The sequence below is a fragment of the Gallus gallus genome, chromosome 7, assembly GCF_016699485.2.
Source record: "Gallus gallus isolate bGalGal1 chromosome 7, bGalGal1.mat.broiler.GRCg7b, whole genome shotgun sequence".
NCBI classification, from domain to species: Eukaryota; Metazoa; Chordata; class Aves; order Galliformes; family Phasianidae; genus Gallus; species Gallus gallus.
The window spans coordinates 28,019,275-28,040,529 of NC_052538.1; the positions used below are offsets into that span (position 1 = coordinate 28,019,275).

The window sequence follows — 21,255 nt, forward strand, 5'->3', positions numbered from 1 at the left end:
ATCACCTTCCCTTAGCTTGATAGCAAGAATCTACCTGCTGGGGTGTTTTATCTCTGGGTCATTACATTGCACACAATCCCCCTATTCTCTGCCACTGAAGTAATGGTGTTGTTTAGTTGGAGCAGGGTGAAAACATCCAAATGAGTTCAGTTTTATAGACTTGTTCAGAATATCTTTTATGTAACTATAGAGACCAGTACAACTGGCCTTACAGCTCTTCAGTTGGTTCTTACAAATCACAGAGGCACATTGTAGGCAGTACAGAAAATAAAAATATAAGAATTTACATTCCAGCCACATACTCTGCAACAATATATATGTTTGTGTGTGTGCATATATGCAGAGCATTTCTAAGTATAAAAACAATTCACTGAGAAGTTTTAAGCTAGCCTCACTGAATCACAAGAGGAATTGGTTTCAGTCTTCAAAAGATACAGTGACTGGCTGGCGCAGGCGTTACCTGGAGCAGTGGGATGGATCTTTTTATAGGTGCCATGGAGCTGTGGGGATGTTGAGTTGGCTCATCTGTCACAGGTTGGCATCAAACTGGAAAGAACCGTGCTGCTTCGTGAGTATATCCAGTGCCCAGCTCCACTTCTGCTTGTGAAAACCGTCCCTTTGCCATCAATAGGAAGGACACGTGGGTGTGAAAGTTGTGTATGTAAAGCTAAAGTGCAACCCTTGTTCTGCAGGGCAAAATGGTGAGTCTTTAGCCTTGAAGCATCCCGCAATAAAACCACACCTTCCCCCTTGAATACAAAGCCTGCAAGCCTGTGTAATGCTTGTTCCTTCCTGTTCTATGTTTGGCCAACAGGCAGTTGTCTTGCCTGACCTAAGGATGTGAAAAGCAGCTTAGCTTTTTTTTTTAAAAAAAGACATTGGAACACTTTATTGTAAACATAAAATGTGCAAACTTGTGCTTTTATGTTGACTTTGCTTGATGATGAAACAGAAGAGAAGCTTGCTGAATCCAATTTTCCCTCAAGCATGAGTTATGTTGGAGTGGGTGGAACTATACTCATGTGGAAGTGCATCAAATCCATGTGGAAACTTAGCCTACCATTCATCCACAACTAAATAGTGCTGTACAATCAATCTGCTTGGTGAGTGATTCGATGAGGTGCTGATCTGGGTGAGGCTGCAGGGGTGGATGGGGAAACCTGAATAACAGCAGCTTTTGGAAAGGGACACTTTCACAGCGTCCCTTCCCTGTGTTGCCAAAAATAATAATAATAAAAAAATCAGCTGATTATGCAAACTTGGCATTTCCCTCAATGTCGATTTCCTTTTGCTTAGTGAAAAGAGGTGGTGGTTGCAGACCTTACTGTAAGCCTTATGCAAAACGTAAAACCCCTCGATGTCATTACTGGCAGCTTGAGCAGTACTTGGAGAGTATTACTCACTGTTATCATTTAAGGCTAAATAGGGAATTTTCAAGTTCCTCTGCCAACAAATCATCCAGTTTACAAGAGCAGTATTGGCTCGTAGAAAAGCTTATGCACCCCAAAGTTGATCCCTGTTTTCCCATTTGTATTAACTGGTCTTTTAAAAGATGCTTTCTGGTCCCACAACCAACACCTCATTTGATGACATTTTTCAAAGCAAAGCAGAACACTGAGTGGTGCCTTTTACTTAACTGCAAGGAAAATAGGCTATCCCACCCATGTCCTTGTGTCTGGTCTTGCTGAGGTAGTCTTCTTGTGTCATCCCAATTGCTTGCTTTTAAATGAGCTTTTGAGAATGGCTGTCCATCCTTTATATGGATGACTTGGATCTCCAAAACCCAAAGAATTATTCTGATAAAGAGCAAGAGCTTGAAGGAATAGAAAGTGAAAGACAGCAAAGGAAAGTAGGGCAGAATTCTTGCCCTGGACCTCATTCAAAGTGTGTGTGAAGTCAGAAGAAAAGCATTTGATACGTGCTTTGTGGTCTAGTAAGTGACTTCTTAAGGTGCATGGCATTCTCATGGGCATGAGAATGAGTGCATTCTCATGCTGTGGTCAAGACTCACCGGTCCCTTTGCAAGACAGTTCAAAGACCTTATCACTGCTGGTGAAGCCAGTAGTTTTAGAGCTGCTGTTCTGTTGTCTAAGCACACGTGTTCAGGTGACAATGATTTCTAAGAGCTTCAAACTATTATTTGATGCAGGGCTTTGGTTTTCTCCATGACACTTTGGGAAGCGGCACATTTTTCTTCTTCACTTTATTTCCATCAAATACTGCCTGAAATGGATTTAGTAAAACAGAACATATAGCAGCGGTAGTTGTCATCTCAGAGACAGCAGTGCAGATGGGGAGCGTGGGTGTGAGGGACATCCCTCTCTTCAAATGCTTTCACACTGGTAGCAACGGTGGTTTATTTTTGCAGCCTATAAACGTGCACCAGGTATAGCCTACTGGACCAGAACTGCTGTCTGTATTTGAGAAAGCAGATACTTGGATTTGTTGTCAGGTTTGGATACCTTTACTAAGACGTACGGACACTACATAACAGGGATATTGTTCTGCTTACATGGCTGCTTCATTAAGGAGACCAAAGCCAGGGACAAGTTGTGTTTCTAAAGCTCAGTGCTTAGGTTGATCCAGACGCTCAAGAAGCAGGATGTCTTTGCTGTCAAAAAGCCCAGAAAATCTGTGCTTCTTCATATTTAAAAAAAAAAAAAAAGAACAAAAACATTGACATTCATGAGAGTAGATAAGGAAGCAACAGAGAAGTACTGCTGTGGAGTTGCCAACCAGCATCTCCAGTGACAGAATCCATCACTTTTCCCTGTATATTAGTGTTGCTAGCTCAGCTTTCACAGTGATTTTTAAGGCAATATTTGTCCTAGCAAACCAACAATATAATTTAAATACCACTGCCTAAACTAGTTTCATGGTAGTCCATTTTCTAAGGTCACCAGATTTTATTATTTACCCACAATATAATTATACCAAAACATACATATCTTTAAGAATAAGAAACACCTTTATAGAAATGTCGATAGCGCTTTGAAATCCTCTGCCACCCCTGGGGTTCCATCAGACGTTGCTGGAGGTCTCCCCACTCGAATACTCCCCTGTTGCACTGGGCAGGACAAACTTGACGTACCTCCCCTTCTCCCAGCCCCTCCTGATTCGAAGGAGTCTGTGCTGGATGCAGGGCAAACTGAAGGCGACTTTTGCTAGGATCACAGTGCATGGGACGAGCAGCGTGAGGGTGTAGGTGGGAGGCAGGTAGAACTTGTATTGGTTCTCATCGAAGGCCCTCGACCAGCCGTATGTGAGGGTGTGCAGGGTGCTGATGACCAAGGCAATAAATCCCAGGGTAGACTAAAAGGAAGAGAAACACAAAGCAGTCAGCCGAGGACCTTGGGCCTGTTTTCCCCCTGTAAGAGTACGCAGCACAGAGAAAGCAGTGAGTATTCCTGTGTTTCTCTGATAGAATAAAATGCAACTGGAAACCAGCTATCGCCTACAGGAAAACTGCAGCATGCCAAGATAGAAGCATTCTGGTTGGAGGTGAGCAACGGCCCTGAGGGGTTTCTTTCCCTGTCCTAGAGATGGGTGTTGGTTTGTGAGTGAAACTATGAGTCTGTATGATGGACTAAGTCCTTGGAATGGGGAGTCAGGAGCCTTTTGTCCATTGTGGGAGACAGCAAGGATGTAGCCTTGCTCTGCAGACCAGAACGTGACCCATATTCAGCTGAGACCGTGGCTCCCAAGCATCCACAGAGACGACATTTTGCCTGAATATTCCAAGAATGCCGAGGAGTATTCTCAAGGGGGATTTTAAACTACAGTCCCCTTGCTGGTGGTTTCCTACCTGCATCAGAGGCGGTGGCTCTGAGCTCATCCCGAGCCCTCCCTAAGGGCCACCAGCTATATTCTCAAAGAAAAGCATGGATGTAGTACATTGTCATCCACATTGTCAGCTGGACAACTGCTTCCTTCAGAACATCTCTTCCTGGTTTTGATGGCTGACAAGCCATTTTAAAACCCAGATAACTTTTTAATGTGTACTGTGTCATTAACAACAAACTAGATCAAGGCTCCTCTACCCTTCAGAGTGAATTACTGAAACAGCTGAGTGGACTGGGCAGACAAGTTAAGATCTCTAAAGTACGCCCCATATCTACGCAATTCACTTTTACAGCACCTCTCCAGCCATCATGTGCGTGTCCATAAGCCCTGCTAAGTTAGGGAGTTGTTCTCTCTGTGATGCACCGGCACCTCTCAAGGTCATTCCCAGAGCCAGCAGCAGCCCCATCATCTGAAGCTCACATCAACCCAAAAGCCATATCTGATTCCTCAGCCCAAAGCAAGCCCAAATGGGGTCAAAATTTGCTTCACTTGGAAAATGAAGTTGTTTGCTGGGATATACCACACAGCTGAAGGAGGTAATGCTCTCAACAGTGGGCACCAACCCACGGCTCACCCATCATTTATCAACTCCTAGCTCCTCTCCAACAGGAGGAACACCCCTGGTTGGGAGGAGGCCATAGGTGCCAGCAGGAAGCTGATCTGCAGAGCACAGCTGTAAGGCAGGGCTGGGGGAAAGGTGAGGAGTGACGGCTGAGGGCAGCAGGTGCTTTTGGCACTGGGTGCAGAATGCCTTCAGGTACAGTCCAGATGGGGCTCCACGGATGGCAGAGGTGTCAGAAAACTGAAGATAATTAGTTCGTTCCTCTACAGTGTCTCTTTCAACTGCTGCTGGCACCAGGGAAAAGCAGAAGTGGAAATTAGTAGGACAAAAGACAACCAAGTGTCAGAGCTGTGCAGTGACCCACCTTTGTGCACAGCAGCAGGGCGCACAGAACAAAGAGCTAATTGGCAATAAGCGTGCAGGTGAGCAGGTGGCAGCTGGACACAGTGCTGGCAGCTCCTCACAGCAGAGCAGTGACACAAACCAGGGCTCCCTGGGGCCAGCAGGGCTCTTACGCTGTCACAGCATGGGGAATTCAGGGCTGCTGCCTGAGGTAAGGTGGTAAAGCCCCCTGAGAGATGGCTCTATGAAGATGGGATCTTTCTACTGCAGGTTTAGCTTGCACTGCCCATTCGGGATTGATTTTTCACTCTCCCACCTCTCCTCAGCATCCTGCAGTGCTGCAATGCATCAGTGAAGGTGACTCTGTTACAAGTGGCTCATTTATAAATGCCTGTGCATCATCCAAGGCAAAAGGCACCTTCCTAACCCACACAGGCTTCTGACTTCTGCTACCATTAGTCCTGTAGAGTTGATGGCCGTATGGAAGCCGGCTCTCGCTTCATCATCAGCAGGGCTACAAGCAACTGATGACAGATCCTTTGTATCCTGCAGTATGCATGCGAGCTAAGAAGGAAATCAGGTCAACCCAACCTTCAAATTCCAAGAGGATTTTTCAGGGTGGGGAGATAAAGGGAATCATATGCATTTGCACTTCTCTGCCAATTAGATTTGATTTGTAAATCACTGGGGAACATTAAAAATCTCTCCTGTAAGTTGAACTGCATATGAATTGTTCCTGTTACCTAGTGTTGAGATCCTGTCTATTTTCAATTAGTCAAAACTGGATACTGGATTTGAGCTAGCCGTATTTGCTAGCTCAAAAGTCATGTATGTGCAGGAGTTACTAAAAAACCAGTTTTACTTTAAAACCTTAGCAACAACCCAAGTGTGATTGTTGGCCTGTCAAGCAACAGAGGTGTATTTTAAGAGAATGGCAGTACTCCATGGTGCTGAAAGGTGTCCACAGTGCTGCTGGAAAACATGAGGTGTGGGAAACTTCAGGTAAGGAAGTGGATCAGAGTGGTTCCTGGCTTTTAGCAAGACCCAGCCCTCACTCAGATGTGTTTGGGAGGGGTAGCACCAACAGCCACAGCAGCCACCTCAAGAGAGATGGCAGCAAACAGCTGCAGCTTTGGGGAGATGCTCAGCAGGGACTGTTCTGCTCTGCATTTTCCAGGTCTTTCCTTTTTCACAACTAGCCACGACGCCTCTCATGTGCTGTAATAGGGTCAAGTGCCGGACATCCCCAGGGCTTGAGAGTACAGCCTTGTTCTTCACCCCTTGTATTTACATTGCAGTGTCGCTGTGCATTAATTTAGGGAGAGTCAAGTTGCTGTATGTGAATGTTACCCTCAAGCACCTGGGAACAGCAGATGTATCTGCTCTTCTTCAAGTTGGCATCACCAACTTATTGGAGAAAGCCATCTAAAACATTCCTCATTAAAAACCAAACAAGCAATGCCCGACCTGGAAGCTAACATGCTAAGAGCCTCTAATCCTCTCCTTGGGCACAGTGCCACCCGTGCATCTCCTGCACGTCATCAGCTGGGAGCTGGTGCTGTGCTGCCATGCCTCTCCCCACATCTACAGAAATAGGTAGGAGTGATTTTTCCATGCCCTAAGCCAGCCAGGAGCTGCATAGGGCAGCCAGGAGCTATTTTGGAGCAGAGCATCACATACTTGGTGCCAGAGCTGACATACTATTGGAAAGACCCAGGGAAAGATGGCAAAGGGCGGAAGGGACAGTCGTGGAATGTGCGCTAGTAGAAGATACCATACACGTTGCATGACACAGCAGCAGCACCCACCAGGAAAGTGGGTGGAGGTTTAAGAGCCTCATTCCGGGCTGTAAGGAAGTATTCCCCTTCATTTCAGATTCCTGGTAGGAAATGCCTAAGCCAGGAAAGGAGTTTATCTGATGTCCCAGTGGCTGCAGTGCTCCCTTGAAATGCAGAGCTGAGAATTAAATTTGCTCCTGCTGTCTGATCTGAGAGAGATTTAAAGCCAGGTCTCCCTTCTCCCCAAGGGACAATCTCTTGAGGTCAGGCTCTCCAGGTGAGGCTTCTTTATGCATTGTAAATAACTACTCAACAGCTCACAGCAAGAGAAGAGAAAAAGAGATGAACTGACTTACTAGCTTGGAGATCAGGGCACCTGTGGGAGAGCAGGCTTCAATCCTGCTCTAATGAATATTGAATTATTTATGTGCAGCTGAAGTGCTTCAGCAAGGGAGAATGAATGATGGATATCCACCTTTGCATGCCCTAACTCTGCATACTCCAACCCCCAAGCGTGCAGAGGGGCTCTGCAGAGGAGGCGTGGGGGGACCTGTGGTGTCTGTGCATGCTGGGCAGCACTGCAGCATCACTAGGAGCCTGGTGCAAGGTAAGCAGCAGCTGTGTAGGAAGCACAGTTAACGATGGGTTTTAGGATTATGTGATACGACAGGTGAGTGTCTTCCAGGGAATTTGGCCTCCCAAATGAGCTCTGAAGTGCAGGGGCTACTTGAAGTTTTTTTCCTGCTGTTCCTGTTAGCCTGAAGTCCTGCTCTGTATGTACCACTGAGAGTGGCAGCCGTTGGGTTGAGGGTTTGGGAACCCTACTTGGGTCGCTGTGGAGATCCGGCCTTATGAGCCTGGACATCCCTGCAAGTGGGAAGAAGGTGCCTAAACCACTGGGCAACCTGAGAGAGAGAAAAGCTATCCAGACACTCCTAACTCACTTTTTAGAAGACATGCCCTTCACTGATCATTCAGATCTGTGTCCTGCAGTGGCTGTCCCCAGGAGTTATACATCTGCCTTCTGCAGCCTGCTTCAGATTCCCCACAGCACCCCCATCACAGCTTGCTCCCAGGGGGATCATGAACATGGAAGGTGTAGGGAAAAGTGATGGCAGATAATCAATTCTAAATCGCTCAAAAAAAGGTGATGGTCACAATCCAGTTAAAGCAAAAAAAAAAAAGAGTTGCTTACCCATCCCAAGGATCAGGGCTTGCCAAATACTCCAAAAGGAGGGATCTCCACATAGAGATCCTCTCCCTGGGGCAGCCAGTCCTTAAATGAGGCTTAGGGAGGGGTGGAACCTGGTTCCATCCCTTCTGGTTGCACAGGTGAAAGCAATTCACCTGTGCTCCCAGGGCTGGCTGTGTCCCTTCACCAGGTGCTCAATCATTGGTTCAGGCCCTGACTTAGCAATTCCCATACAGAATGGAATAGCGCTGCCTTCTCTAAATGGCCGCAAAGCTTTCTACTTTGTGTGACTTCAGGTATGAATGCAGCACTGCTCATGGGCACAGAGTGAGGGGGAAAAATCCCAGAGAATTCTGCAGGGGGCATCACACAGGCAAACCCATAGCAGTTCTGCTCAGGATCTCTAGCTAGCACTGTTAAAAGCAGGGTGAGAAAGAAATTCCACCAGCACATTAAAGACTCATTCATGCAAAGCTTGCCACTAAGCTCCACGTGGATGCACATGATGCATTACATTTTCCTTTCCCTGAGACGCAGCAGAGCATATGAGTGCTGTGTGACTCCCTGGAAGCACCATTGTCCCGCTGCCCTGAGATGTCCTCCAGGGTGAGTGGCAGAGTGCCCCTAACACTGGCTGACTGCAGAACTACTCTCTGGCATTGGCACATGGCAGCCTTACCTGGATGAAACTGAATTCCCTCCAGTTGAGAGAGTTTGCGATGGATGGAAGTGAGGTGATGGCAAGTAACGACAGCAAGCCCAGGGCAATAATTCCAACAGAGATATAAATCTCCATCCTCCAGACTTCCTCCTCTACCCAGATAGTCATCTTCTTCTCCATAGCCTGGCATGACAATGAAGTTTCGTTAAAAAGGAGCTCGTAGGAATAGAGGAATTGAACTTTATGTGTGTTCACTTTGGTTTTGGAAGCAGATTTCCTGGATGAACACTGGTTCCTAATCCCACCTTCAGTGCTACTGGCCTCTGCTCTGGGAGGTGCCACTGCCATTTGTCCCAGTTGGATCAGATCTGCAGCCTGCTGGGAAGAAGTGCTCAATGCTCGCAGCTCCCATAGCCTGTAACCACAGCAGCAAGCCCCAGAGTTGCATTTGGAAAGATAATTGGATGAGAAGTCAGTTCAAAGCCATGAAAACAAATACAGATGCTTGAATATGCAGTAGTCTCCTAATAACCTTCATTTTAAGTGCATTTAGTGGGGAAAATTGTTCATGCTAATGGAAAGGAAGATGGGTTTTATGCTTCATGGCAGAGAACAACATTTAGAACCATTTTCTTTAGCCCATTAAATGGGCTTAATTTACTAAACAAAGATGTTGCTAGAACACAGGAGGTAGAGGGGAAATGGACACAGGATGCTTGCCTGAAATTAATGTGTGACTGCAGCAATTGAGAAGGGGCTGTGCCAGGCTGGAACTGAGAGGCTGGGGATGTCATCTGATGGATGCTCTGAGCAGGCACTGCTCCCAGAACCAGCTGTCCTGCTCCCAGGTGCCTCCATGCCTCTGTGCTCAGACAAAGTGCTTGGGTGGCTGCAGTGAGGAGCACTTGGGAAACATCCCAGCACAGAAAGCAGACAGGTTTGGGGGCAATTCCTTGATCTGGTTCACCTCTGGGCAACACAGAGCTTCTTGCACCATCCCAGAAGGAGGCAGGGAAGAGCAGCAAGAAGCCAGGGACAAAAGAAGGCAGAATCACATTCTTCCATGGCACTGCGGAGCTGTAGAGCTGAATTGCCTGAAGGTGTAGCAATCTCTGGATATAATCGCTGGATAAACACTGCTGAAAGCCTCGATAGGGCAATAGGGTACTTTCCCATTTCCTTGTTCCCCTAGACTATGCCCAGCTCTTCAGCTATTTTGTTACAGCACTGGAGGCGCGTGGTGATGAGGACACACCTTCTACGTAAACAAATCCTTTGGAAAGTGAACGCAAAGGCCATGAAGCCCCCTTACCCAACTTCTGGATGTGCCTGCAAGATCATTACAGGTGCTGACCGAAAGGTGCCAACGTTACCTGCTTGACGGCCGTCTCAATCAGCTGGTAGCGGTGGGAGCGGCGCATGGGCAGGCACAGGCTGTACACAGCGTGCAGGGCTGCGCAGAAGAAGCTGAGGAGGCCGATCTGCTTTCTGTGCTGCAGCCACTGATCGAGCCAGTCCGGAAAGCGCCTGTATTTGGTGCCGTAGTAGAGCTGCAAGCAGGCTGCCAGCACGCCGGGCAGGTAGACGAGAGACAGCATGACGTAGGCCACGCACGGCAGGGTAGTGTTGACCACCTCTACGGGGATCTTATAAAACTTATTCTTCTGCTCCCTGATGTAAGGGTGGATGACCTGCCGCACCAGGTTGTAAGTGAAAAAGCAAAGAAAGAGCCCCAGAGCCAAAAAGATGGGGATTTTCCAGGCTGGCAAGAGGCGCAGGGGAATGTTCTCGATCTCACGGGCTGAGGACATGCAGCCCATGTCCACAGGGGTGAATCCCATGACCTGAGCAATTTCTGCAACAGTACGCTTGGCTTCTTGGCTATTGGAGCAGATCAGAACCTGCAACAAATGGAAAGATACACATTGGGCAAAGAGATCAAGTGGTGGGAATGAGTGTGGCAGGAGGGATGCTGCTCTACAGGAAGCCTATGTGGTCATGGAGCATCGTGTGTTCTGGCAGACTTTCTGATGGGGATTTACTGTGGTTGCCAAAGACCTCTCTCCTGGACAGGCTTTCTTTCTTATGCATACCAGCAGTTTGCTTTACCGGCTGTGTTTAGATAGAGAGACAATTAAAAATGATATTTTTCACCTAAACAGAGACTCCAGGGACTACAAGGCATAGAGTAAGCGGGGTATTTCTTTTCTGATCAAAGAAATGTGCAAGCCGTGCAATGCTTTCTGGATGCCCAAAACAGTACTGATGCCCCTTCTCTGTAAGCCATTTACTGATGTCAGACCTCAGCTGCTGAAATAGCTGGGATATGGCACGTTTCAGAAGAAAGCAATACCTGCTTATTGCCATCCCTGGCACCAGACTGCAGCGTCCACGCAGAAACCACGTTGAAGCCCTTGACCACAGTGCAGGCTGGAAACAGGGAGGCCAAGTATTCAGCGTTGGATTCTTTGTGGTGGTTGATCTCGGTGTTGTTACTGACATCCACCAGGATCTTGCCTGCCAGCACATCAGCCAGGTCACAGAGCGTGGAGTAATGTTCCCTGAAAACCGCCACAAAAATGACATCCGTCTTCTTCACCGCCTCCGCCTGGAAGGTGACCTCTGCTGCAGGAGGGAAGAGGCAGGCTTTGCGCTTTGGGTTGCGGCTGCCCACCACCACCTTGAAGCCGGAGCACACCAGGCGGATGGCCAACGAGCGTGCAAAGTCCCCACTCCCCAGCACGCCGATGGTGCGGCCAGCTGCAGGCACCACGCTGGGGTCACCCTCCGTGCTCCTGTGGCCAAGGAGGGGTTTGGCCATGTCTCCTCCAGACATCCTGGCAGAAAAAAAACAAGGGGAAGTGCAAATTCATCGTGAAGCTCTCGCAGAAACTCAGACCACATCTGCAGTCATGGGGAAAATGCCACTTACGCCGCATGAATAGAAGTGCATGAGGTTTTGGGAAGGAGGGAATTCCCTGATGCCTAACTGTAGATGTACAGCGCTGGGTCCCTGTAGCCCAGACCCATCTACTAAACCCACCAGCATGAGTGCAGTGACGTCCAGCCACCATTGGAGGGGGACAAGCCATGAAGACAGAAATGGTTTTAGGGGCAAATTTTCCCATTTGTGTGATCAAACACCCTCACTCAGCCATCCTCTGCTGTTCTTACTCGCATCTCACGCTGCAAAGCCAGAGCAATCTGCACAGCCACCAGCAACGGGAGCTCTTGGAGCCCTGTAGGACCAAGGGAAAAAGCCCTGGTGGGGATCTCTGGGCACACAGCTGGGAGAGCCGCGGGGTTCTTTTCATTTGCGGGAGCAGCATCAAAGCAGGGAGTTTGAGGTGGAATGAAAGTGTCCTCCAAGTGGTAAATGAAGACAGCTGTGGCCTTTGCCTGTTCCAATATTTGGGTCTGTTTGCTTCATCTCTTCAATGAATGAGGAGAAGTTTCTCGTGACATTAAAAAAAAGAGTATTAAAATACGATGGGATTTGCTCATGAATGATCTTGATGAGCTTTACAAACATTAATGAATTTCGCCCTGTAACACTCTGCTCTCCATAGCAGATTAGATATTGAGGCCACAAAGAGGCTTTAAGCAAATCGATAAAACGAACAGCATCACACCAGCTGAGCCTGGAGGTCTGGAGGAGCTCAATCAGGGAACTGCCAGGCTGCTCCCATGATGTGTCACTTACAACTCAAACCTGCTTAAAGAATGGCAGATGGCCAAAGGGACACTAGACTTTTAAAGGGCTCAGGAGGTGGCCCAGGGAGCTCGCCCACCAGGACACCTGGCTTTTGATTTGGGCACGCTAGTAGAAATGGTAATGAAGACCAGCATTAACAGGCTCGTGACACATTTGGGAAGGAGAGAGGTTGGTTTTGGCAGAGTACAGTTTTTATAGCTGGCACAGTTCTTTCAAAGTGAGGGTGACCACTCAGACAGAGTGACCTGGTCACTGGGTTTTGTTTATCATAGGCTTTTGGAAATGCTCTTTATCCAATGCTTTTCTGGGATTGGAGCAACAAAGGTATAAAAGAGAAGGGCGCTTCTGCATGAATAGTTACCAATGAGAAACAAAGGGTAAGGATAAATAATTTTCCTAACAGGAATGGGTTGTCATGGGATTTCCCCACAGATCTGTGTTTTTCCAACATGTTCATAAGCGATTTGGGAAAGACAAAGAGAAGATCAAGCTTGGGTGTGATAACTGTTTAGGACAGCCAATTTTTATTGCGAGCAATTTGCAATCCTTCATGCAAAGTGCCCAAGCACCAGCATGTACTCCTGGCATGTGCCAAGGGCTGCAGATGGGCATAAAAAGTGCTATGAGTACACTTTAATGAGCTGCAACTCTGTTAAAAACACTCGAGAGCCGAGGGGCAGAGCGGGGAGATTTCTCACCAAGAGAGGCATCTCATCCATCTCATCCTTTAAGGTGTGTACATGGAAGAAGTGCTCGTAGAAGAAAACCAAGTGCCAAAGAGAGGCATGCTTTCTTCCCCTTTAATAACACTTTCTGTCTGCTTTCTATATATCATCCACCTTCCTCTCATGGGCTTGGTAAGAGAGCATTACTCTGATTTCACCCTGAAGGTTTCTGCTTCTGCTCCAGGCCTGTGGAAGGGCTTGTGTGCCCAAAGGCTGACTGCGTCAGTGGTCTATCAAGGCTGCTACCCGTGCACACACCCCTGCATTAGGCATAGGCCATACAGACCACAGTCACTGCAAAACAACATAACACTATAAACACATACACTGAACACAGAACAGAAACACTTCGATGAGGATGGAGGCAAGATCACTTGGGATTTCCCTATGTGAGAAGCAAGACCACAGATGGAGCTCAGGTCCATGCCAAGCCTTGTGCCCTCATCCCAGCCAGACTGAAGAGCAATGCAGTGAAGCTATAACCGGACAGGCTGCAAAAGCCCACTGTAAATACTCCAGCTCTGTCTGAAGAGATGTTGGGTTTTCTTTTTTGGCTCCTGCTTATCACATGCTTTATCAAAAACACTGCTTTACTTTTAAGAAACCTCCTTGCTCCACCTAGGTGTATTCATGGCCACAGCTATTTGTTCTAAGGCCCACACTATTGTTTAGCTTAACCACCTCTCTTGCCTACACAACCCTCTGCTGTTCAGCAACCTGCGTGCATGAAATGTCCTGCAGCAAAGAGACATCTCTGGCTCCTGGCCATTGGGACAGAAAGCAATGCTCGGGGTGACAGGACTTCATAGAATCATGGAATCTTTTGAGTCAGAAGAGACCCTTGCAGACCATCTGGTTCAACCCCCCTGCAATAAGCAGGGACACCTACAGTTCCATCAGGTGCTCAGAGCCCCAACCAGCCTTACCTTAAGCGTCTCCAAGGTTGGGGTATCCACTTATTCCCCATGGCCCCACCAGCCCCTCCAGGGGGCCATGCTACTGCCACGTCACCCTGAGGCAGAGGAGCCATCAGCACGGGGAAGGCCGCAGAGGCCAGACACAGCCTGAGCACTGCAGCATTAGATAAACCTCATTTATCGATCTTCCCTGTCAAGGAAACCGTACCCCTGCTGTGTTACAGCACACGGAGTTCAAGGAGAGCGGTGTCTTAGCAAGGAAGCTGCATGATGATTTAAAGCCCAGCACAGTGGAAGCAAACTAGCTTCAATCCTAACCGGGCAGCAGTTCCGTAATTAAAACACCAAGTGCAGTGTGAAGCCGCCCTTCAGATAGATGGTTAATGACACCCTTATATCACTGCACGGGGATGCTGTGCCCACATCCAGCGTGCCTGTTGCTGTGTGTGGTTCACCTATTGCATCTCAGTGGCTGTATTATTTGCAGTACAATAGCAGCGAGCAAGATCAGGAGCTCCACTCCAGCAGGCACCACAGCAAAGCAGGACAGAAAGCAGAATGGGATCAGACAGACAAAAGCCGGGTGAACCGAAGCAGTCAAATCTCTGCTGCACAGGCAGAGGGTGGGAGGGCTCTGCAGAAGAAAAGCAGGGATAAGTCTACATGTTTTGTACCTGAGGCTTGGCAGGCTGTTAGCTTAGGCTGGGTGCCAGGCAAACACAGCTTTCGGAGTGGTTTCCAGCAGGACGGCCGTTCCGGGCTGAGCTGCTGCAGGAGCCCCTCCAGGTGTGGCCGCACTCCCCGCGCCGTCAATCTGCACTCAGATAATGTCCCACTGCATTATCTGGGAAGCTGGTGCCATCGTTATCCTCCTTCCACAGACACAGGGACTGAGATACCAGCGATAACGGGGCTCCAGCAAGTTTGCCTGGGAAGACCCAGATATCCCTGACCACTTGTTTAACAACGAGACCACCTTTACAGGACCCTGTCAGTTATTCTGGGCAGAGGACTACAGCCTCGTGGTTCCCGTAACTCGCTGTTGGTGCTCGGCATGTAAACCCTGAGCGAGGTTGTCCCTATGGAGGCATGGCACGGGCTCTGCTTCAGTTCTGGACCAAAAAAAAAACCCATAATCAAGATCCATTTCTCTGCCTTAGTATTCAGGTTTATCAGATAAAAGGTAACTTGGTTTTGTAATAGGTCCAATAACTAAGGTGTCTTAAGCATATCACTGAATTGAACTGCGCTGAAGAGCATGGCAGCAATCTCATAAGGAGCTCCTTGCCATGGTGCTGTGCAGCACGACGAAACTGGCACCCGTTTGCCCAAAACCTCATCTCTGAGCTCAGCTCACATACACACTTAGCAGGCAGCACCTCGGCTAGAATAACCGCTTCTGTGTCTTCCCCTGGGGTCAGGTTTTGGTTAGACTGACCACAACTGAGCCTTGAGCAGCTGCGGTGCACGTCCTTACAGAGCCACGTCAGGGCTTCAGTTTCGGTGTTGGGAGTTATCTGAGATAAAGGGCGAGATTTTCTGCATCCTCTGATGGGCACCAGTGTGGAACGAGGGAATGTCCCACTGTCTGCAGCAAGACAGTGCATGGAGTATGGTTCCCCCCCATATTCTAGGGATGGGGGTGACCTCTGCCCCCAGGCCATCTATCTGCATGCAGGGACCTTCGCACCTCCTGTGCTGGCCACGATGCTGATGCCCTGCAGCTCCTGTTTGCAGAGCCTGGTGCTCTCCATGGAGTTGACGCACCAAGAAGTCGCAGCTGGAGAGATGCATTCAGCACCTGAAGTCTCTGCTCAGGTCTTGCTGTGCATACAAAATACTCATGTCTTGGCTACAGCTGTTTTGTTTCCAGGGGAAATAAAGCACGTAAGTCTGCCGTACCCAGAGAGGCCCTCCAAAGAGCACAGCCAGTACCATGTACCTGCTGAGATTGGCACAGATTTAAGTAAGAAAAAGGCTTATCCAAAGCCAGTCAATCTCAGCTCTGCTCACACTCCAGGAGTTCTCCCAGTCTTGTCCAGGCTGACTGGAAATAACGAGTCTGCCCTGCGAATAGCTCACAGATGAGGGAAGAAGGGGAAAACAGGCTTGCTACCTCTTTTCCGTTTTCTCCTTCCAAAGCAGACAGAGCTAGCTCCCCACCAGTGCAAACCAGGAACCAGCAAAAGCAATAAACCAACCGTCTGTACCGCTTCAGCCACAACAGCGATGTCGCAAACCTCCCTAGGATGCCAGCCAGGCTGTGGGAATGAGGAAATGCCAGCAGCAGAGCCCCGAGGCAGCCCCAGGTCCCCGTCTGCTGGGGCAGCACTGCTGGGTGCTGAGGCTGTCCCTGGCCACGTGGTGGGAACAGAGCTGCTGATGGGTCCCAGCGCTGCAGCGTCCCCCCACCATCGCACCGTGCTTCACCCCCATCCCTCTCCCCGCTCCTACCTCCCAGCACGCTGTTTGCTTTTGCACAACCACACAGCGCTGTTGACTTGCTGTGCCGTGCCCATAACCCCATCGCTGTGCTGCCTGGCCGGTCCCTCACCCGCTGTCCGTGCGGTCGGTCAGTCCAACAGGCAGCGCACGCCCTGCTCTTTCTGACCTCCCCTCCAATTCGTCCCAGTCTTTAATGAGCCCCTCTCTCAAACATTTCCCCTGTGTCACCCACAGTGAGCACGTCCCTCCCTGCACCACTGCCTGCTGATGACAACGCAGCTGCCAGCCCCCCTCAACCCCCTCCAACCCCCCTCCCCCCCCGAACTCCATACCCCCTCTGGTTTAATCATTGCTAAATACTGAGGATGTTGGGTTTGGAAGCCAAAGGCACGTCCCTGACCACAGGACGTTCTTCACCGTGACCAGAACTCAAAAACATGTTTCAAAACAGGGGAAAGCGTAGGCTTTCCCAGAATTTTCCATGCCCTGCATTTCCCACACCAACTCAGACACTTTGGCCATAGTTTTCCTATAGAAATGCACCAGCCCGGCGAGGTTAAACGGGCGACACTGATGCTGGGCAGAAGAATCACCCATCCACAGTATTGGCTGGGGCTCGACCAAACAGGAAAACAAACTTCTGGTGCACCAAGATACTGTGCTGCCACACTGATACAGTGTGCAGGGGCCTGATGGGGACCTGGACTGGGACAGGACTTCAGAAATTGGGAATGTGAGGTTTGGGAAGCCTGGAGGTCTCACCTTAAGGCCACGGGGAGCACAAACCTGAAGCACCACGAGGTGTTGGTGGAGCAGCGCCGATGCTGACACAGCACGCACAACTTAATCTGACAGATGTGACTCTGAATAAGAAGGTTATTTCCCCAGCTTATCACCAAAGGACAGGTGACAACAACTTTAAGTGCTGTAGCAGAATCCTGCATGGCTTCTACTCCTTTCTTTTGGGGTCTTCGCTTCCTCGCTGCTCTTACCATGCTAACAACTACCTCACAGTGACTCACTCACCTCTGAGCTCTCCCCTTCCTGCAGCAGAGCAGCAGGGTGAGCCCTGAGCCCAGCAGCCCCCCAAGGAGCTGCCAGGCCCCGCTGTTCAAAAACGTCTTGCTTTCCAGAAAGGACGCAGAGGAATTGCACTGCCTGCACATGACAATATTTGGGTTGGCTGCTGCCACCTGTTAGAAGGGCCTCCAAGATCAGCATGCCCTCTGGCTTTGCCTCTCGCAGCGACTCGGAGGATGCACAGGGGCAGAGGGTGGCTCAGGGGGTGGTTTGGGGTGGAGGGGAGAGAACACCCCCAACACCTCCAGCACGAGGCCGGTGCCAACTCACTGCTGTGGGAGCACAGCCTGTCCAGTGCTGCAGCAGAAGCACGTGGGATCTCACCTGTCATCCCTTGGTGCTTTTTGCTTTAGGGACACCGAGCTGCTAACGTCCTGCTGTGAATCAGTGCTGCCTGGGAAGTTTCAGTGAGCTGTTTTACATCTCCATTTATTTTCCCTCACTCCTTCAGGTGGGTGATGAGGCCAACAGGAAAGGAGGAAGAGTTGGGACCTTCTCTGGGAGGAACTGAAGGAAAAGCAAGAGAAGAGGGCAGGTGGCTTCACAGGGAAAGGAGCACAAAGGACGGTGCCTACAGAGATCACGCTGCCTCGTGAGCCCGGCCCTTGCCTTGCCTGAACACACTGTGTGCCCTTCAGGCACATCCATGCTGTGCCACAGACACACCTCTCTACAGAGCAGCTGCAATGGGCACAGAGGTATCTGGGGAGGAAACGCCTCCGGTTAAGGCAGCAGCACACAACAACTGCCCGGTGAGTTCTGCAGCACAAGAGAAACCTGGTCCAGGCATGCACGGTGCTCACAGGGCCCCAGCTGCCGCCCATCCCTGCAGTAAGGAGCTCACTGACACTGCCTGGCCTACAGACACATAGTAGCAGACCACGGTCTGTGGGGAACTCTTTAGGACATCTTTGCAAAGGCTGCAGAGGTGATTATCCCTCTCTGCTCTGCCTTTGTGAAGCCCCATCTGGAGTACTGTGTCCAGGTCTGGGGTCCCCACTATAAAAAAGACAGGGAGCTGTTGGAGAGGGTCCAGAGGAGGGCCACAAAGATGATCAGAGGGCTGGAGCACCTCCCCTACGAGGTCAGGCTGAGGGAGCTGGGCTTGTTCAGCCTGGAGAAAAGAAGGCTGCGGGGTGACCTCATTGCAGCCTTCCAGTACCTAAAGGGAGCCTACAAACAGGAGGGGAGTCAACTCTCTGAAAGGGTAGATAACAGCAGGACGAGGGGAAATGGTTTTAAGTTGAAGGAGGGAAGATTTAGGTTGGATGTCAGGGGGAAGTTCTTTACCAGGAGAGTGGTGAGCTGCCGGAACAGCTGCCCAGAGAGGCTGTGGATGCCCCGTCCCTGCAGGTGTTCAAGGCCAGGTTGGATGGGGCAACCCTGGGCAGCCTGGTCTAGTATTAAATGGGGAGGCTGCTGGCCCTGCCTGTGGTGAGGGGGTTAGAGATTCATGACCCTTGAGGTCCCTTCCAACCCAGGCCATTCCGTGATTCTGTGAACTAAACTGAAATGCAAGTGTTACCAAATCCAGGCTTCAGACTCTCTGGAAGTCTGAGGACCTGGAAAAAGATGGAAGGAGTTCAGGAATTCCCGAAACCTCGGCCAAATTCTTAAAAATCTTCCATTGATTTGGGCTCTGGAAAACCCAAAGGGCTTTTGAGATGGGATGTTGGCTCCCACATCACTGCTTTCCAAACATTTGATCCATTCAATTAAGCTACATTGCACTTAGCTGAAGATGGGGAGCACCCTGCGGCCCACTGCAGGGGAAACGACCCTATGGAGAAGCAGTAACTTAAAGTCCACAGCCACCCATCCCTCACACCTCAGAGCTCCTCCGCTGCCCCAATTCTTCCACCACCGGAAAAAATGTGTTTCCCCTGAATCTGAAGCTGCTTTCATTTACGGGCGTAGCGCTGCAAGGTCGCAGCCAAAGCAGAGCTCCTAACAACAAAAAGCAAAGCAAACAAAAGTAAAAAGCAAAGCAAACACAAATGTTGCTTTCAAGAAGCACGTTTTCCCGGGGCTTGCTGCGTTTTCTTTTTAAACAAGGACTCGTTGAGTCACCAACATTGCCTGCTCCACAATTACGGAGGAAATCGAATCCGCGCACTGAGGATTGGATCCCGCATTACCGTACCTTTGTTTTATAGCAAATGGGATTTTAAAAGAGGAGAAAACCTAAGCCTGATTTAAAATCTAAAGTGCTTAAAGTAGCTCAATCTTGTTAGCCCTCCATCTCCTCAGCCTGCAGGGACACTGATACCGGAGGAGCGGCGTTCCCCCCTCGCTGTCTCTGGTTTCTCTCCCGCTTTCCAGCGCACCGCTTCCACCTGCGGCGCTGGGCTGGCGGTGTGGGGCTCTCGGCGCTCTGCCCGCAGCTGTCCCCACTGCGGGTTTGTCCCACCGACGGGCACAGCACGGGGACGGCCCGCGCTGGACCACCCCGCCTACGGGGCAGCCCCGCTCCAAAGTCACCCCTCCAACTCCGTCACAGCTGTCACTGCGCGGCACGGCGACACGGAGCAGACAGAGCGCAGCGCGTCCGACCCTTTTTTCTTCTAGGAACCCCCCGGGGGCACTGAAGCGGCGGAGCCGCCCGCTGCTCGCCCCTGCGGGCCCGCGTGGCCCCGGCCAGGATGTTTTCTCTTTTAATGCTTCACCGCCCGATTTCTCCCGGCCGGAAGAAGTCATTCATCTCCACGGAGCGTTTGCAAAGCTCCCGCCCCGGCAGCCACCTGCAGCCCCGTTCCCCGCCACCCACCCACGCCTGTGCGCGCACAGCCCCCGGCCCCGCACCGCCCCTCCAGGCCGCCCCCACCGCCCCGACCCGGCGCCCGGCTCCGGCACCCACAGCTGCGGAGGCCCCGCGGCCCCGGGCCGCTCCCCCCACCCCACGCCGGGCAGAGCCGCACGGCGACACCCGGAGCAGCAGCCCCTCGGCGCGGCGCTCCGTCCCTCACTCACCTCTGCGCCGGGCGGGCAGCGGGAGGGCGAACGGAGCGGCCGCTGGCGGCGAGCGAGGCGCGCTGATGTCAGCCCGCGGCTCCGCCCTCCTGCCCATGTGCCGCCGGCGGTGCGGATCGGCCTGCCCGGCCCGGCCCGGCCCGGCACGCCCCGGGGGTACGGCTCGGCGTACCGCGGCCCGGCGCAGCAGCGGGGGATGCGGAGCGCGCACCCTCCGGCCCCGTCCCCGCCGCAGCCCCCGCGCCGAGGCGAAGCGCCGGGCACCGCGGCGGACGTGGGAGCCGTTCGGAACAGGAGTCCTTAATTCTCCACGTCTAAGGGCGGTTCGGAGCCGGCGAGCGTTTCGTTTTAATGGAGGGTGCGGCTCGGTGCGGCCGTGGCCGTGCTATCAGGGGCCGTGCACCTGCTCGCGGGGCTGTGAGCGGGGAGCGGGGCAGATAAGGGGCCTCGCCCCGACGGCGCGGAGCTCCCTGCGGCAGCGCGGTGCCACGCTGCCGGGAGAGAGAGGGCGAATAACGCGGTCAGAGCCGCGGGGATTTACCACCGACCCCTCACCCGCCCCTTCCCCGGGAGTCTCTTTCCGAAAGCATCTTTGGGAATGGCATTATCCGCCGCTCTGATGCTCTCCAAACTGATCTCGGGGGCCCCCGCCGTCCTGAGGAGGTGGCACAGGTGACGGTGCGGGCTGTGGGACTGTCCAGCAGCAGATAAAGGCGCCCAGCTGCCCTGTGCGTGTCGTGGTGACGTGACTGCCATGCCACGGCCGGCGTTCTGTGTGGATTCAAGGGAAGAAATCACTGAAGTCTGCCGTACTTTCAGGATCTTATTACCTGTCCTGCATCATTACTGGAACGGGCTGCCCAGGGAGGCTGTGAATGCCCCATCCCTGGAGGCACTCAAGGCCAGGCTGGATGTGGCTCTGGGCAGCCTGGTCTGGTGGTCGGTTACCCTGCACATAGCAGGGGGTTGAAACCGTATGATCATTGTGGTCCTTTTCAACGCAGGCCATTCTATGATTCTATGAC

The 21,255-nt window shown here is 51.2% G+C and overlaps 2 protein-coding genes across 15 annotated transcripts; one reads left to right on the plus strand and one right to left on the minus strand.

Annotated features, from left to right (window-relative positions):
• Positions 1-150: 150 nt before the first annotated feature.
• STEAP3 (STEAP3 metalloreductase) lies at positions 151-20,300 on the minus strand. Of its 14 annotated transcripts, XM_046943773.1 has the most exons (8): positions 20,231-20,300; positions 17,585-17,767; positions 14,410-14,847; positions 10,732-11,215; positions 9,752-10,279; positions 8,397-8,561; positions 3,092-3,312; positions 151-2,640 (listed from the first exon to the last, which is right to left on the minus strand). In XM_046943773.1, exons 4-8 carry the CDS (start codon positions 11,212-11,214, stop codon positions 2,559-2,561), a joined length of 1,479 nt encoding a protein of 492 aa, XP_046799729.1. In that variant the 5' UTR covers position 11,215; positions 14,410-14,847; positions 17,585-17,767; positions 20,231-20,300; the 3' UTR covers positions 151-2,558. The 14 variants fall into 14 exon arrangements, with proteins under 14 accessions (XP_046799729.1, XP_040559593.1, XP_040559590.1 ...); XM_040703659.2 differs by lacking the exon at positions 17,585-17,767 and having other exon boundaries at positions 14,410-14,549; XM_040703656.2 differs by lacking the exon at positions 17,585-17,767 and having other exon boundaries at positions 14,410-14,663.
• LOC121113398 (basic proline-rich protein-like) lies at positions 19,043-20,534 on the plus strand. Its single transcript, XM_040704149.1, has 2 exons — positions 19,043-19,053; positions 19,583-20,534. Exons 1-2 carry the CDS (start codon positions 19,043-19,045, stop codon positions 20,532-20,534), a joined length of 963 nt encoding a protein of 320 aa, XP_040560083.1.
• The last annotated feature ends 721 nt before the right edge of the window (positions 20,535-21,255 follow it).

Excerpts from the sequence above, each read along its gene's own strand:
- STEAP3 (XM_040703655.2), bottom strand. The coding sequence starts at position 11,214 with ATGTCTGGAGGAGACATGGCCAAACCCCTCCTTGGCCACAGGAGCACG. Across the intron at positions 10,280-10,731 it reads CCAGGGATGGCAATAAGCAG|GTTCTGATCTGCTCCAATAG; the intron begins GTATTGCTTTCT and ends CATTTGTTGCAG. Across the intron at positions 3,313-8,396 it reads GGGAATTCAGTTTCATCCAG|TCTACCCTGGGATTTATTGC; the intron begins GTAAGGCTGCCA and ends TCTTCCTTTTAG.